Source organism: Mus caroli, chromosome 9, assembly GCF_900094665.2.
Source record: "Mus caroli chromosome 9, CAROLI_EIJ_v1.1, whole genome shotgun sequence".
NCBI lineage: Eukaryota > Metazoa > Chordata > Mammalia > Rodentia > Muridae > Mus > Mus caroli.
The window spans coordinates 39984850-39999074 of NC_034578.1; the positions used below are offsets into that span (position 1 = coordinate 39984850).

The 14225-nt window shown below is 46.6% G+C and overlaps 2 protein-coding genes across 7 annotated transcripts in view; both read right to left on the bottom strand.

Annotated features, from left to right (window-relative positions):
* Arhgef12 (Rho guanine nucleotide exchange factor 12) overlaps window positions 1-3173 on the bottom strand; it is a 142068-nt gene extending 138895 nt beyond the window's left edge. For 4 of the 5 annotated variants that reach the window (XM_021171561.2, XM_029481424.1, XM_021171560.2 and 1 more), the window contains exon 1: window positions 2312-3171. In XM_021171561.2, the coding sequence (XP_021027220.1) occupies window positions 2312-2343 (32 nt within the window). In that variant the 5' untranslated portion in view covers window positions 2344-3171. Of the gene's footprint in view, window positions 1-2311 lie in introns of all 5 variants that reach the window. The other variant, XM_029481425.1, reaches the window with a different exon arrangement.
* A 2214-nt stretch (window positions 3174-5387) lies between these two features.
* Window positions 5388-12938, bottom strand: Tlcd5 (TLC domain containing 5). 2 transcript variants are annotated; one of them, XM_021173264.2, is made up of 3 exons: window positions 12850-12938; window positions 10061-10260; window positions 5388-8590 (listed from the first exon to the last, which is right to left on the bottom strand). In XM_021173264.2, the coding sequence occupies exons 2-3, from the start codon at window positions 10257-10259 to the stop codon at window positions 8052-8054; spliced, it is 738 nt and encodes a 245-aa protein (XP_021028923.1). In that variant the 5' UTR covers window position 10260; window positions 12850-12938; the 3' UTR covers window positions 5388-8051. The 2 variants fall into 2 exon arrangements, with proteins under 2 accessions (XP_021028923.1, XP_021028922.1); XM_021173263.2 differs by lacking the exon at window positions 12850-12938 and having other exon boundaries at window positions 10061-11137.
* Between the last annotated feature and the right edge of the window lie 1287 nt (window positions 12939-14225).

Genomic DNA, 14225 nt, shown 5'->3' on the forward strand with positions numbered 1-14225 from the left:
AGGTCCTGAGTTCAATTCCCAGCAACCACATGGTGGCTCACAACCATCTGTAATGGGATCCAATGCCCTCTTCTGGTGTGTCTGAAGACAGCTACCGTGGACTGTCATATACATTAAATAAATAGTATTTTTTTTTTAAAAAGGAAAGAAAAAGATGAAACACTTAAGGTGGAGCAGTGGTGGTGCACACCTCTGATCCCAGCACTCAGAAGGCAGTGGCAGGTGGATCTCTGGGTTTGAGGCCAGCCTAGCCTACATACAGAGAGAACAGCCAGGGCTACACAGAGAAACCCTGTCTTGGGGGAAGGGAGGCAGATACAACACTTGACTCCACAGACTGTGTATCCACTGTTCTCACATAAATATCTAAGAGCAAGAATCCAGCAGGGAGGCAGCCCACCTCTTCAAGAGACTTAGGCAGGAGGAGGACTGCCATGCTACACACAGCCAGATACAAGAAGAAAAATGGGGTGGCGGTGGGGGGCTAAGAGATGGCTCAACAGTTAAGAGCACACACATACTGTTCGTGTTCTCACAGAGGACCCAAGTTACATATCCAGCACCCAGGGTAGGCAGCTCACAAGCTCCCATGGAATCCTAAAGCCTCTTCTATCCCAGGTGCACATACCTGCAGTCAGGGTTTTGTTTTGTTTAAGATTTATTTTTGTACATGTTTACGGTTCATAAGAAGAGTTAAGTTATTTTTTTAAAAAGACTCAGATTTCAATGTCTATGTCCGATGTGTTTATATACTAGAAAGAGAACAAAAATCCCTGAGAAACAAAGCTGGGGAAGAAGAAAAAAAAAATCCTTCCATGGGTGCTTTTGTGTGACTTTTGTGTGGAACGATTCAATGACTCTAAGTTCTGTTTCTACAAATTAAACTCTGCAACATCTTAATGAAAACCAGGACGACATCAGTTTCTGGTAAGTCTGCTTAACTCTAGGCTCAACTGACAGGCAAGGACTGAATGAACCAGCAGCACAATTATCTGGACACCTGTGAGTCAGGACAGGAGCGGGACCAGGATGGTAGATGTAACAGGAAGAGCCCTGACAACTGTCTCTACATAGAAGTACATTGTATTAGCAGGAAAACCAAAATGAAACCCTGCCTAGCAAAGTAGACAAACAAAGGATAAACATAAGTACTTTAAATATTTAGGGCATCTTTTAGGTGAACACTCATGTGACACTGGAAAGCATCAACAGGAAAGGGAAGCCCTGTCTCTAGAGAAGCTGTTATGGTATGATAATGGAATTTGGCCCCTTTAAAAATCAACAAATGAGTCGCACAATTGGGTGAGACTCTCTCATTAGGCTTTCCGCTGGAGCACTAATGTTGTTCTTGAAGACTTTGGGCCTTCTGCTTCAATACTTTGTTTTGCTTTGTTTTGTTTTGTTTTGTTTGATGACAACAATTTGAAAAAAAACCAACAAGATAAAATTTGGAATGTAACATGCAATGTCATAATTTAGTTGAGGAATAAAATATGCTAAAGGAACCAACTTGCTTTCACTAAAAAGAACTCAAAAGACCTCTTTAAGAACTACACTTGGACTACATACTCTACACACCACACCGTGTCACCCGATTAACAAACAGGATCCACCTGCCATGCCTAAACCAGAACTAGAGTTCACATCTTAAATGCTAGGGCTTCTGAAAGATGAAATGTAAAAAAAAAAAAAAAAAGAATAATTAGAAGCAGGCCCCATGATTTTCCCTCATTTCCTTTAGCTCCTGGAAACTGTCCCCAGCAAGAACCCGTGATTTACTGGTAATGTCAACATTCTGGAAAATTAGGTAATTAATAATTAAACACTGTGCAGGTCAACACGTAAAAAGAGATCAGAGTCACAAATCACAATGCAGCAGGATGAAAATTAAGTTCACAGACAGAAACTCCTAAAATTGTGAGTCTAGAACTACCACAGGACAGGAATCCATCCGATGATGCACCAGAACCCACCGACCTCAAGCTCTGACCTTCACCCAAAATGACCTCCCTCTGGTTCCAAAAACGAGTACACAATCTTAATGCACCCGACAGAAAACCACAATCATGGTTTTCCTTCATTTCCTCTGAGAATATGGGGGAAAGTTTCTCTCCCAAAAAAACTCTGCATTTCCAAATTCAATCAACCGGTTAACTTGGCAGCAACCCTAGACTAATTGCACAGCTCAGAAACAACCCTCTTTCCTATGCCTGTCAATTGCACTAGCTGAAGGCAAATCTGCATCACTGACTCCCCTGCTGCGTGGGACCGAATCCAGGGAAGGTTAGCGACCTAGGAACTTCATACCCACCTGTCCGTGATAGTAGACTGTGTGCCACTCATTGGGGCCCTTGGCGAGAGGTCTTCTTTTTATCCAACTTGCATTTTACAGTAACACCTCCACACCCCACCCCCAGTGCTCTGGGATCAGGCCCAATTTCGGCAGGGACACAAAAGTCCAACTCAAAACTCCATTCAGTCATCTAGAACATCCGATTGCAAGGGGTCAAGGAAAGGGGATGCGGGCTGAAGCAAAACAAGTTATCTCCCCAAACAAACCGATCAAGTCGGCCACAGGGCGAGCTCAAGAACTAAGAACGATCCTCAGCAAGGCACGGAGAGAAAACTTCGTCACAGAGGGAAGTCGCGAGCTGTAGGAACCGGGATCCCTCCGGAGCTGGGGCAGGATCGGCTCAGGGACGGGCGTCGGCTTCGGTGCCGAGTCGGCGGGGCCCGGCCCTCGGGTCCCCGCTCTATCTGGGGCTGCGGGCCACTCGTGGCCGCAGCCTCCGCCGCGTCTCACGCCGTCCCGCGCCGGGCTCGCGCCGCCCCATGTCCCCGGGCCGAGGGCCCTGAGCTGCTCCGCGCCGCCCCCACCCGGCTCCGGCCGCCGCGCTGACAGGGACCCTGTCTCAGCGCCCGGGGCAGCTCCCCATCCCTCGGAGGCCCCCGCGCTTCTTCCGCAGTGGCACGGCGGCTCCTCCCCGACGCTCTGGTAGGCGGCGGCTCCCGCGAGGAGCGGGAGGTCTCGGCCCGGCCCGGAAGCCCGGCCCCCGAGCAGCGGCGGCGGCGGTGGAGGCTCGGTGCGCAGGGCCGTTCGCCCGGTCTCAGGGGCACTCGCGGGAGCGCGCCCAGAGTGGAGGGGGCCGCCGGCGGTGACGAGCCTTGCGACCGCTGCGGGCGGGCGCGCGCGCGGGTTCCGGTTCCGGTTCTGTCCCCTCGGCCCGGCGCGACTGGAGCGCGCCGAGCCGTCCCCTCCCCCGCCGACTTTTTTGGGCCCTTCTCCCTGGGACTTCGGGAAGCCGCTTCACCCGGGATCCCTCCGCTTCCTGGACTCTCAAAACTTGAGCGGATACTTCCGCGCAGTGCTTTCGCGGGGGGGGGGGGGATAGAGGGAAGCGAAAAAGTAGTTCTGTGTGGCGAAACGGACACTGCTGCCTTTTTGGTCCTCGAATGCCCTCGAGGTGCAGCCCACAGTGTACATTCCACCCGGGACAGCAGAGGAGCCATTCCACAGTCTCGAGGAGTTCACGTTTAGAGGGTCTTCGGAACTCCCGGGCTGGAAACTTTTATTCTTTAAGAGAATGTATTCGTTCCCGGTGTCAAATGCTTTTGATGATTGCGTGCGAGCCCAGGTCCACGGGCCCTGGACAGTGTTAGGCAAACCTGCGCGCGCACACACACACACACAGGTTTTGGGGTGGGCCACTCACCTGGGGCACCTGCTGGCCTAGCCCCGCAGCACGGAGGGGTAAGGGGTGGGGGGGATGGCCAGAAGAGGCTGTGGAGAAAGGATCTGGGCCCACACTTGAGCCAGGAGTTCCTGATATAAATATTGCTTTTAGGCTGTTTTGCCTTGGCAAAATGAACTGTATTGTTTGCCAAATTGAGAACGCATGGTGCTTTCCACAGCAAGTTAATAAGCTTGTTGTGAAAAGAGATGGAAGAAGTAATACATCTGTCCGGTGAACAGCACAGCACTAGAGATCCCTTTGAAGAGTTCCCAAATGTTTTCTGGTTTCTCTTTCGATGGGGTAGAGACATTCAGCTAACCATGTAGTTTTATGATTGAATAAATCTGTCCCTGAGGAAATGAAGTACCACGACACAATATAGTTCTCCAGTTCTGCCTGTAAACATCAAGTGACTATTCCTTTTATACAATTATCTTCAGTCTCTTCTGAGCTTCAATCCGTGTAGGTGGGAAGAGACTTCGGCCATTTTGTGGAAATCAAATCTAATAAACAGTGGGTGTGGAAAGGAAACAATTACCTCTTAATAATGCTGTTTCTAAGTCATTCCACAACAGTTCGCGAAACGATCGGATCATCACCCCTGAATAGATGCATGAGCTCAAGGTGACGTTAGAATAGGGGGCAAGGGGGGAAAGATAAACAGAAGCCTGAAATGACTCTCTCGCTAGAATTTTTTTTAAGTTCGGGGCACAGCCAGCTAATTTTGTAATGTTTATTTTTGGAAAGAATAGAAGCAGATTGGAGTTCCAAGCCACTTTCCTAACGATCAGACCTGGACACGTTGCCATCTGCTGGTAAATCCCAACATGGCAATTTTAGCCTGAAGACTCCACTTGTTTCGACCTATCGTTGGAAAGAGTTCCAAAAATCCATATAATATAAACGAAATGTGAACCTTCTCCCCAAGCTTACTCGAGTTTTCTTAAGTGTGCTGTCCTCTTCTCCCTTGTCCTAATAATGTCACAATGCAAGTATCAAGCGAATGGGGGGGTCTGATGACTCATCAAATCATGAATTTTAAAAATAAGTTCCCGTCTTCCTTTCCAGCCTGCCTCAATGCTCGAGCTTCAGGGGTGAGACAAACTGGGAACACTTCCTAGTTCACCTTCTCTTCCTTGCATACAAAACCTTTTGGCAAGCTGTTTTCAACATCTTTCCAAATTTAACAGCCCCAACGTTCTAGCTGTGAGCAAAGAAGGCATTTTGCTGTGGGAAAGCTTTCAGAAGATGGTCAGCAGAGGATTGAATAACTACTGTTTCAATAGTGAAAATCTCTAATCACTCACAAGGCTCTGATTTTATTTTTTAATATCCTGATAAAAGGCTCATTATAACTTCACCACTAAGAGTCTACCTATGGAATGCCTTCAGTAGAGCCAAGCAAACCAAGGTCCCTTCCCTAGGTCACACATAACCCTTTATCTAGGAAAGTGGCACCAGTGACCCAATCCCTGGACATGCAGTTTCCAATGGGACACATTTAGGCAAACTATTTTCTGCGCTGATTGTGTGCTGATTGCTATCTTCCACATACAAAGTAGGAATGATTAATGCTAACGAGCAGATTACTGTCACCACGAAGTATGAATAGATGTCAACATTTCTACAAGCCAGGGGCTTTTCTCCCTTGGCAAAACCGCAACAAAGATACGAAGGCAGACTCTGGGTTTATAGAAAGTTATTTTATTTTTATAAAAGTTAGTACAAATCGTATTGAAATATAAATCCTTCTTGAGCAATATCAGGGATGATTACACAGTAATTCAAATGCAAATAAGTGTCCCCTTTTGTGTCTGGGGACACATCGCACACTAGTCTGCCCTTCATTTACCTGGGTTGTAAAAACAGGCAACCTCTTAACTGCTGAGTCATCTTCACGAGGTTTTTAATCTCTGAATTTCCTCATAGTTACTAGTTAGACCATCAAGAAGAGCTGAAATGAGGAATTCCTCCCCACTTACTCGTTCAGGTGCCTTGTTATCAAAAAATAAATAAATAAAAACCTTCAGGCATTTGCTTGAGTTTGCCTCAAACAGAAAGATCTACAGTCCTTTCCTTCTGAGGAGGGAGGGAGAAAGGAACCAGCATGAATTAGATTAAGCCTGCTCCCTTGTCTGGTCTGGAGCAGGTTACACGGGGCCAAAATACAAAAGCCAGTTTTGTTTTGTTTTTTTCTTTATCCCTGTGTGCCAAGCCACTCTTATTGACTCTGTTTTTGCTGAAGTCAGCATTCCCCAGTTTCCAGTTCTGCCCACAGTTTTGATGGAAAGGAACACACCACCACCACCAGGGATTGGGAATTTAGCTCAGTGGTAGAGTGCTTTGCTTGGGTTCGGTCCTCAGCTCTGGAAAAAAAAAAAAAAAAGACTTCTCAAAGGAACACACCAACATATCTATGACACAAATCAGAGAAAAGGAAGCATGGTGTTATCTATCCAGAAAACAAAAATGAAAGCCCAACAGCTAAAAGATACCTCTCTAGCTACTGTTAAAGGACCTTTCCATTTGCAAGAATGTCTATGTTTTCAACTTCCCTTGTGACTGGTTTTTGTAGGTAATACTGCTCACTGGGTTAGTGTCCCCAGTGACTATAGAATGGGTTGACATTTCTCTCTGACCTTGCTTCTTCAGTAGCACCATCTCCTGTACCTGAATTAACCAGTCACCATTGATCTAAATAATATAGGAACGATAACAAATACACAAACAGATAATACTTTTTTTTTCCCCATTAAAGCCCTACATTGGAGCCAGGCATGGTGGCACAGGATTGTAATCCTAGCCCTGAGGAAGCTTAACTGGAAGAATAGAGTTCAAGGCCAGCCTGAACTATACAAGCAAGACGGTGTCTCAGGAGAAGGGAAAAGGTGATTTAAAAGGGAGGGAGGACCTAAAACAAAGAAAAAGAAAGAAAAGAGGGAGGTAGAGGAAGAAGGAAGGAAGGGAAGAAGGGAGGAAGGGAGGGAGGGAGGAAGGAAGGAAGGAAGGAAGGAAGGAAGGAAGGAAGGAAGGAAGGAAGGAAGGAACCTGAGGCTATCACATACATTAAAATCTTTGGTTCTAGTTTGCAGTATGTACCAGGAGCTGAAACCTGAACTCCATCTCAAGTACAGTGGAATCCACATGGTAAATCCCCGTGGAATTTAGCCATGGCCTCTCATGCCTAGCAGATTAATTCACAAAAGCCCTGAGAACTGGCATACTCTTCCTGGTCGGGCAGAACCCGTACAACTGGACCAAGTAAATCTAAATCTACCCACATCTCACTCATCTTGCATCTGAAGCACTAGCTCTACAGTTTCTGTGCACACAGAGTTAACACAGGAACCCTGAGCTGCTATCCTTGCAAAGGCCTGCTTGTAACGTTGGTGAGGGCTCCCATCAGAAACTGTTAAGATTGCCTCACTGTTCCTAAACAGTTTCTGAAACACTATGGCTTATGCCAAATGACCGCTTTGGGGAATCTTGAATGTTGCCTCATGCTACTTAGAAGCACATGACCTACTGCCATCAAAGTTTGGGACACCAAGTGTTTGATGACTTTCATGTGTGTTGTTGTGAATCACTCCTGTATATCCAAGCAAGAGACTAGAAGCGAGTGCTTAGATCCCATGAGCTTTGACAAAGGTTCTTTTCCCTTTGCTGAGTCTTCTCCGTATCCTTTCATCATTGCAGATGAAAGCCCCGAGTCTTCTTGATGAATCATGGAAGCCAAGGGTGTCCTTGGTAACCTCTGACACAGTCAGTGAAGGGAGACGCAGTGAGAAGTTCCTGCCATTGCTAGCTTCACTCCCTCCTCTCTGTCCCTCTTGGCATAACAGCTCCCATTCACAGATACTTGAATGCCTGACCCATGCCCCTTCCTGAGAGTCCCTCCCTTTACATGAGATGAACATACTTAAAATGTCTCGTGGAAATCAGGAGTAAGTGTGGGGAAGGAGTTATTTCCAAAAGAACAAGAAACAGCACTGATTTGACTCAAGTTCTTTTCAGAGCTGTCTGAATATCAAGGTCTCCAATGAACATGGGGACCCAAAAAACAAGTGACAGTGGTCATCACTAAACAGTTCTGCCCACTTGTCAATCATCACTGAGGGTGTACAAGTGCCACTACAGGAGAAGGTGTTTCAAGACTGCATATGCTTAGCCTGGAAACTGACTGAAGTCATAACCATACCTTTAGCCCTTTTTTGAAACCTAAGTGCTCGCTTTCTAAGCCCTATAAGCTCAGCTCTGTTTCTGACCCTGGTCCTATGACCAATTCAATCCAATCCACTGACTGGGAACAAGCCTTGACTAGTGTGTCTTGAGATGCCCATTGTGTCTTAGCTGCCGCTCCTCATTCCGTCTGCTTCTCCACGCATGGTACTTCTTGATGCTTTTCTTCCACGCAAAGCGCCAGATGCTAACCATGAAGCACCAAGACACAGCATACATTGCCACACCCCCAACCTTCACAAACCACTTGGGGGTGGGTGAGACCATTTCGCAGAAAAGGAGATGAGCGCCCACACCAATCCTCACACCAGTGAACAGAGCCACAAAGAGGAAGTCCACCACATCCCCCGTGAAACTGTGGTAGTGGCCAGTTTCCCGGAGAAACCATCGCATCTGGAGCAGCGGGTTGGTGATCTCACTTCCAAAGAGTACAGCATTGACTTCTGTGCCTGACTCCCCAAGTGCTAGGGCCATGATGATCCCCAGGATGCTCAGTGTGTGATGAGCCAGCATCAGGGGACCCTCGGACTGGAAATAGATGCACCAGCCCAAGTCGAAGATGAAGTAGCCCAAGGTAAGACACAGAACATGAACTTGGAGAGGTGTGTTCGGTGAGCCTGAAACAGATCAAGACAGAAGACAACATGGCTGGGAACTGGGCCACCTGCATAGGGGTCCTCTGCCACTGTCTCTCAAATCTTTCTGAACCACTAAAGAACCCAAAAGCAGTGACAGACTTGGGCTTTTTAAAAATGGTAACATAGAACAAAACCTAAAATCTAGCCTTATGATCTCAGCACTTGGGTGGTGGAGGAAGGATCAGGACAAGGCCAGTTTGGGCTACACAGGGAGTCAGGGCCAGTCTGAGTTATAAGAGACCCCTTCTCCAAAAGACAAAGAAACAAACTTAGCATCTAAAATGGTGGCCTTTCTTGTTTTGCTTTTATTTTTGCTTTTTGAGATGGAGTCTTCCTGTTACTTAGGGCTGGCCTGGAACATTTAACAGTCTCCCTGGCTCATCCCCCCAAGGCTGTGGATTACAGACAGGCTCTACAGAGTAAACTCAATGCAAGCCTGGGCAGTAAGACCCAGTCTCAGAAGACCATCAGGTAAAGTAATAAAATAGTAATGAAACCTCAAAGACTTCAATGAATGATTTGATTGTCCAACCACAGTATCCTTCCAATGGAAGAACATAAAATACTTACTTTGTTATTTCAGTGACTATTCTAACTCCCTCCTTTTTAACCAGTTATGGGTCTGTTTCCAGACCCTTGGGCCACTCTGTCATACACGTCATATTCATTTATCAACCTAGAGAATTAGGTTATTGGACGGACACTGGCAGCTCTAACCCATCCTGAAAGTAGACTCCAGAGAGAACTTCCAAAGTAGAGTGTCCTCCTGTCCAAGAACATGCAGTACAAAGACCCGACATATTTGAAATCACTAAGAACACTCAAATAAAAGATAAAACTTAAGAATTTATTTCATTTCATTTTGATAGATTACAAATTTGAGGCCAGCTTGGGTAATAAAACAAGAACCTGTCTTAAAGGGGGAAAAAAATCAACAAAGTTGTACAAGCCTATGATCTGAGCTGCTCAGCAGGCTGAAGCAGGATTGTAAATTCAAGGCCAGCTTTGACTACAGAGTGGGTAACCAGGCCAGCCTAGTCAATTTAGTAAGACCCTCTCAAAAAACAAACAGCCAACCAAACATATAGATTGACAGATTAAAAAAAGAAGAAAGAAAGAAACAAAGAAACAAAGAAAGAAAAAAAGCAAGCAAGCAGAGAAGATCAGGTTCACAGCCCAGTCAGTGATAGAACATTTGCCTAACATGTTCATAGCCCTACATTCAATCCCCAGTAACAAAAACAGGCAAGAAAAGCAAAGAACTCCAGCAGCACAAAAGGGTTATGAAAAGCAGGACCTGAACCTACACAATCTCAAAGTTGACAATGAAGACTGCAGTACAAATTATTAGAATGGGAATTATTCTTTAACGTAACACAAATTTATCTTTTTTCAAGCCCCTAAATCATAAAACTCTTAGGAAATATCTCTAATGCCCCTTCTACCTACCTGGGTGGGTAAAAGGCCAAGGGCCATCGATGAAGCCTATATAAGCAGACAGACCTATGGAGAGGACTCCGTGGGTGAAGGTCACCAGCCGACAGCTCCACTCACAGCTTCGGTGCTTGTTCAGGCAGCAGAAAGATGTATAGAGTGAGAGCCAGCCACCCAGGCTGCACAGCACCTGCACACACAGACCTACTGCCATCCTATGACAGAGAGAACAAAACCAAGAGAACAAAGAATGTACCCCAAGAAACCAGAAGCGGCTCATTTTGTGCACATGCCCCAGTTGCTACTATAAAACAATATGAAGACAGGCTACTGAAACACTTCACTACATTCGAACCCAAGACTTTTCTATGTAAGTGTGGCTACTTCATTTATAACTCCAAGCCCAGTAGAGATTCGATGTTGGCACCTGATGAAAGCTGTGACCTGGAAACCAGCAACTCTCTTCTGAATCTTTAAGGGAACTCTATACTCAACTAAGGATGACCAAATATCTATCAATAATAACCTTTCAGAGATCACCTACTTCAGACAGTGATACACAGTCTATGAAGCCCATGTATCTGGTAATGTGGTCACACTTCACGTGTCCCATTGCTAGCCAGGCATAGTGGTATGTGCCTATAATCCCAGCTACTCAGGAGGCTGAGTTGAGAGGATGTAAAATTTAAAGTCAGTGTAGCCCACATAGCAGGTTCAAGACCACCAGCCTGGGCTTCTTACAGAATGAATGAGAAAGGTCTTGGGGTACAGCTCAGTGGTAGAGCACCTGCCTTTCACATGTGACACCTTAGGTCCAATCCCCACGATCTCTCTCTCTCTCTCTCTCTCTCTCTCTCTCTCTCTCTCTCTCACACACACACACACACACACACGCACACGCACACGCACAGGCACAGGGGAGTGAAGAAAGCTCAGTTGGGAAACTTGAGAACCAGAGTTCCAGCTCCAAATCCGTGTTAAAAAGCCAAGCCCAGCAGTGCATGCTAGAAACCCCAGTGCTGGGGAGATAGAGACGGATGAGTTCCTGTTGAGAAACTCTATCTCAAAAAAGCAAGGTAGACAGGGGCTGAGGAATACCACCAAAGGTTGACCTCTGGCCTCCGTGTGTGTGTGTGTGTGTGTGTGTGTGTGTGTGTGTGTGTGTGTGTAGCTGTGTGTGTGTGTAAACACACACTCACACACAAAGGCAAAGCTCTCATTTATAAATAAATAAATATCACTTTGGTTTCTGCTAGAAGTCACATGACACCAGACATTTTAATGTGGTTAAGCTGAAACTAAATTTGGCTGAGGTCTGGATTTGGGTCGTAGGTTTATCAGTCAAAATCAAAACTTGAGGCAAATGTAAACAGAGAGCCAAGCAAAGACTCCAGACATCTTGGAAGGCATCCCAACTCTATTATTTATCAACAAGGAAGCAAAAGGATTTTTAAGTAAACGTTGAGATACAAAAATATCCTTAAGGCATTTATTCAGTTAAAAGTGAAGCAAAGTGGCTGGCAAATGCCAGTAATCCCAGCACTGGAGCTGCAGAGGCAGGAGGATCACCTAGAGGAGCAGAGCAGCCTGGTCAACACAGAGAGTTCCAGGCCTGATAGGGCTACACAGTAGCCCTTGTTTCAAAATGATAGATAGCCAGGTAGATAACTGGTAAAGGCAGAAAACTTACATTGTAGAATTTTTGCTGATACATTTAAACAATAATCAACACTGAGTTTCTTTAGACATGCAGAAGAGACTCCAAAAAGGACCAATATGTCCTTGTTAATATACATTATTTAGCTCCTCTGTTGAAAGTACAAATAAGAAAAGAAATCTCAAACACGTCCAGGACGCTTCTCATCTCTGCAGGAATTATCTGCATGGCTGCACTTAACCGCTCACCCTTTTCTGACAAATGCAGACCAACACCCCTCAATACACAAGCCACTCCCAGGAATGTTATCCAGAGAGGGCTTGGGCAAAGGGCAAGTTTTTTCCAGCTTTCATGAGAAATCAGGTACCTATTCAAGAAAACAGTATCAGAAACCTGTAAGTGGGGAAATCTTTTTAACCTGAAGAATGTGTTTAAACTAGAACTAGGGAACAGGGGAAAAAAGGTCAGTTCGGTTCTAAGACACATTTTCTGAAACTTCTAGGCCAATCTTCAGAGTAAGCCAGACATACAAAGTACCCGAGTGAAAAGCGCTGTCCCTCTTACTTCCTTTCAAAGGCCAGGGTCACTGGCCAGTAAGGCGGATCAGCTGATTGGGACTCGGCGATTAGTATTTTTAGAGTCCTCTTCTCTGAATCCTAATTCCCTGGCCCAAGAGAGAAAACAGTAGCCCATTTACAAACACTCCAACAAAAAAAACAGGCATTTGTAAACGGCAGACACAGCTCTGTGACCTTGAGCCTTCGTGTCTGGTGTGGGGTCTGGGAGGTTCCCAGGCCCTCGAAGCTCCGTAACCGGGCTCCCCCATCCCAGAGAGCCGCGGCCCTGGGCGGGCGTCTGGCTCCGGGCCTCGGGAGAGCTGCAGCCGGGGGCTCCGAGCCAGCAGCAAGGTCGCATCCCGGAGGGTGGCGGGGGAGTGCCCAACTCCTCGACCACGCCCGACTTCTAACCCGGAACGTCCCATCCTGAACCGTTATCTAGGTATCCAGACGGGTGCCCAAAGCTTGGCGTAGAGAGGCCCCGGCGTCCCGGGGGCAGAGGAACCCACGCGCACCTGGCCGCCCGCCCGCTCCTTCCCCGCCTGCGCCAAGGGCAGACCAGTGTCCATCCCTCCGGCGAACGCTGTTACCTGGCGGAGCGCACCGGGAAGCCTCCGGCGCCCGGGCGCCCACAACCCAGGGCTCGGATCACGGCGACAGGAAGCTGTAGAGGGAGGGGGGAGACGAGTCTGTGACGGCGGCGGAGGAGGAGCCGGGGGTCTAGGGGCACCTGCTGGCTGGGAGGACAGAGCGCAGAATGGATGCTGGGCCATGGAAGGAAGCGGGATGGAAGGTCCTCCTTTGGATAGGGAAGAGAAGGATGATCTGCTGCGCTTGTTTGTTGTCTGTTTAAATCATTTGTAGGGCTATCTATGTAGAGAGTGTAGCTTTTTAGTGGTGGAACGTTAGTCTAAGGCATAAGGCCCTGGATTCAACCCCTGGTACTCTATCTCGATAAATCCTGATCTTCTCTGCAGTCTGTGAGATGGAACAGGCTCTTCACTAAGCATGTACTGCGCACCTACTAAGACCGTCTTTGATCTCCCACTTAAATCTCAATAGTGAAACAAGCACACTGAGTGTCAGAAAAGTACTTAGGCCTGGGAATTACGTTGATCTCTTTTTAGCACTGTCCTTAACTAGGCGTAAACATAAGGTTTAAAAGTAAGGGGTTGGAAAGATGGCGCAACAATTAAGAGCCTTGGCTGCTCTTACACGTGTCCTGAACCCATGCACACAACTGTCTTTAACGCTAGCTCTGAAGATCCGACGCCCTCTTCTAGACTCTAGCGACACCACACCCATGTGTGCACATACTTGCAGACCCACACATACACTTTTTTAAAGTTAATTCTGCTTAGTATGCAGCTGGGCAAGTTAAGTCTATGCCTACTTCCTCATCCACAGAATGGGGCGTGAAATACCTCTCTCATAGATTATTATCAAAATTCGAAAAGGTTACATTAATAAGTGCGTAGAACAATAAGCACGTGGAAGTCCATATAAATATCATCTATTATCTTTATTTAATTTTAAAATATTTCCCCCAATACTGGGATTAAACCAGAGACCCCTGGCAGGCTAGACAAATGCTCTACCACTAAGCAGTATTCCCAGGTCTTTATTTTACTTTTGGACAAATTGTTGATTCTCTCTCCGTCTGAGGACAGTGAGTTTGAAGTATGAGCATAATGTTGTGGTATATGCCTGTAATCTCAGCATCTGGGAGGCTGAGGTAGGATAATTGTAGATTAGAGGCTAGCCTGCATACTTTGTCTCAAAATTAAAACACATACAACCGGAGGTGGGGCTCAACTACAATAATGAGGTGGGTGATATGGGGAGCTTGTTGATCAAGGCTGACAATGATGGGGTGCTAAGGAGCCCAGAAGTGAAGCTCTTTAGAAGAGATGTGTTTAGACAATATGTAAGAGCCGGGCGTGGTGGCGCACACCTTTAATCCCAG

Excerpts from the sequence above, each read along its gene's own strand:
- Tlcd5 (XM_021173263.2), bottom strand. The coding sequence starts at position 10,325 with ATGAGCCGCTTCTGGTTTCTTGGGGTACATTCTTTGTTCTCTTGGTTT. Across the intron at positions 8,591-10,060 it reads TTGGCCTTTTACCCACCCAG|GCTCACCGAACACACCTCTC; the intron begins GTAGGTAGAAGG and ends GATCTGTTTCAG.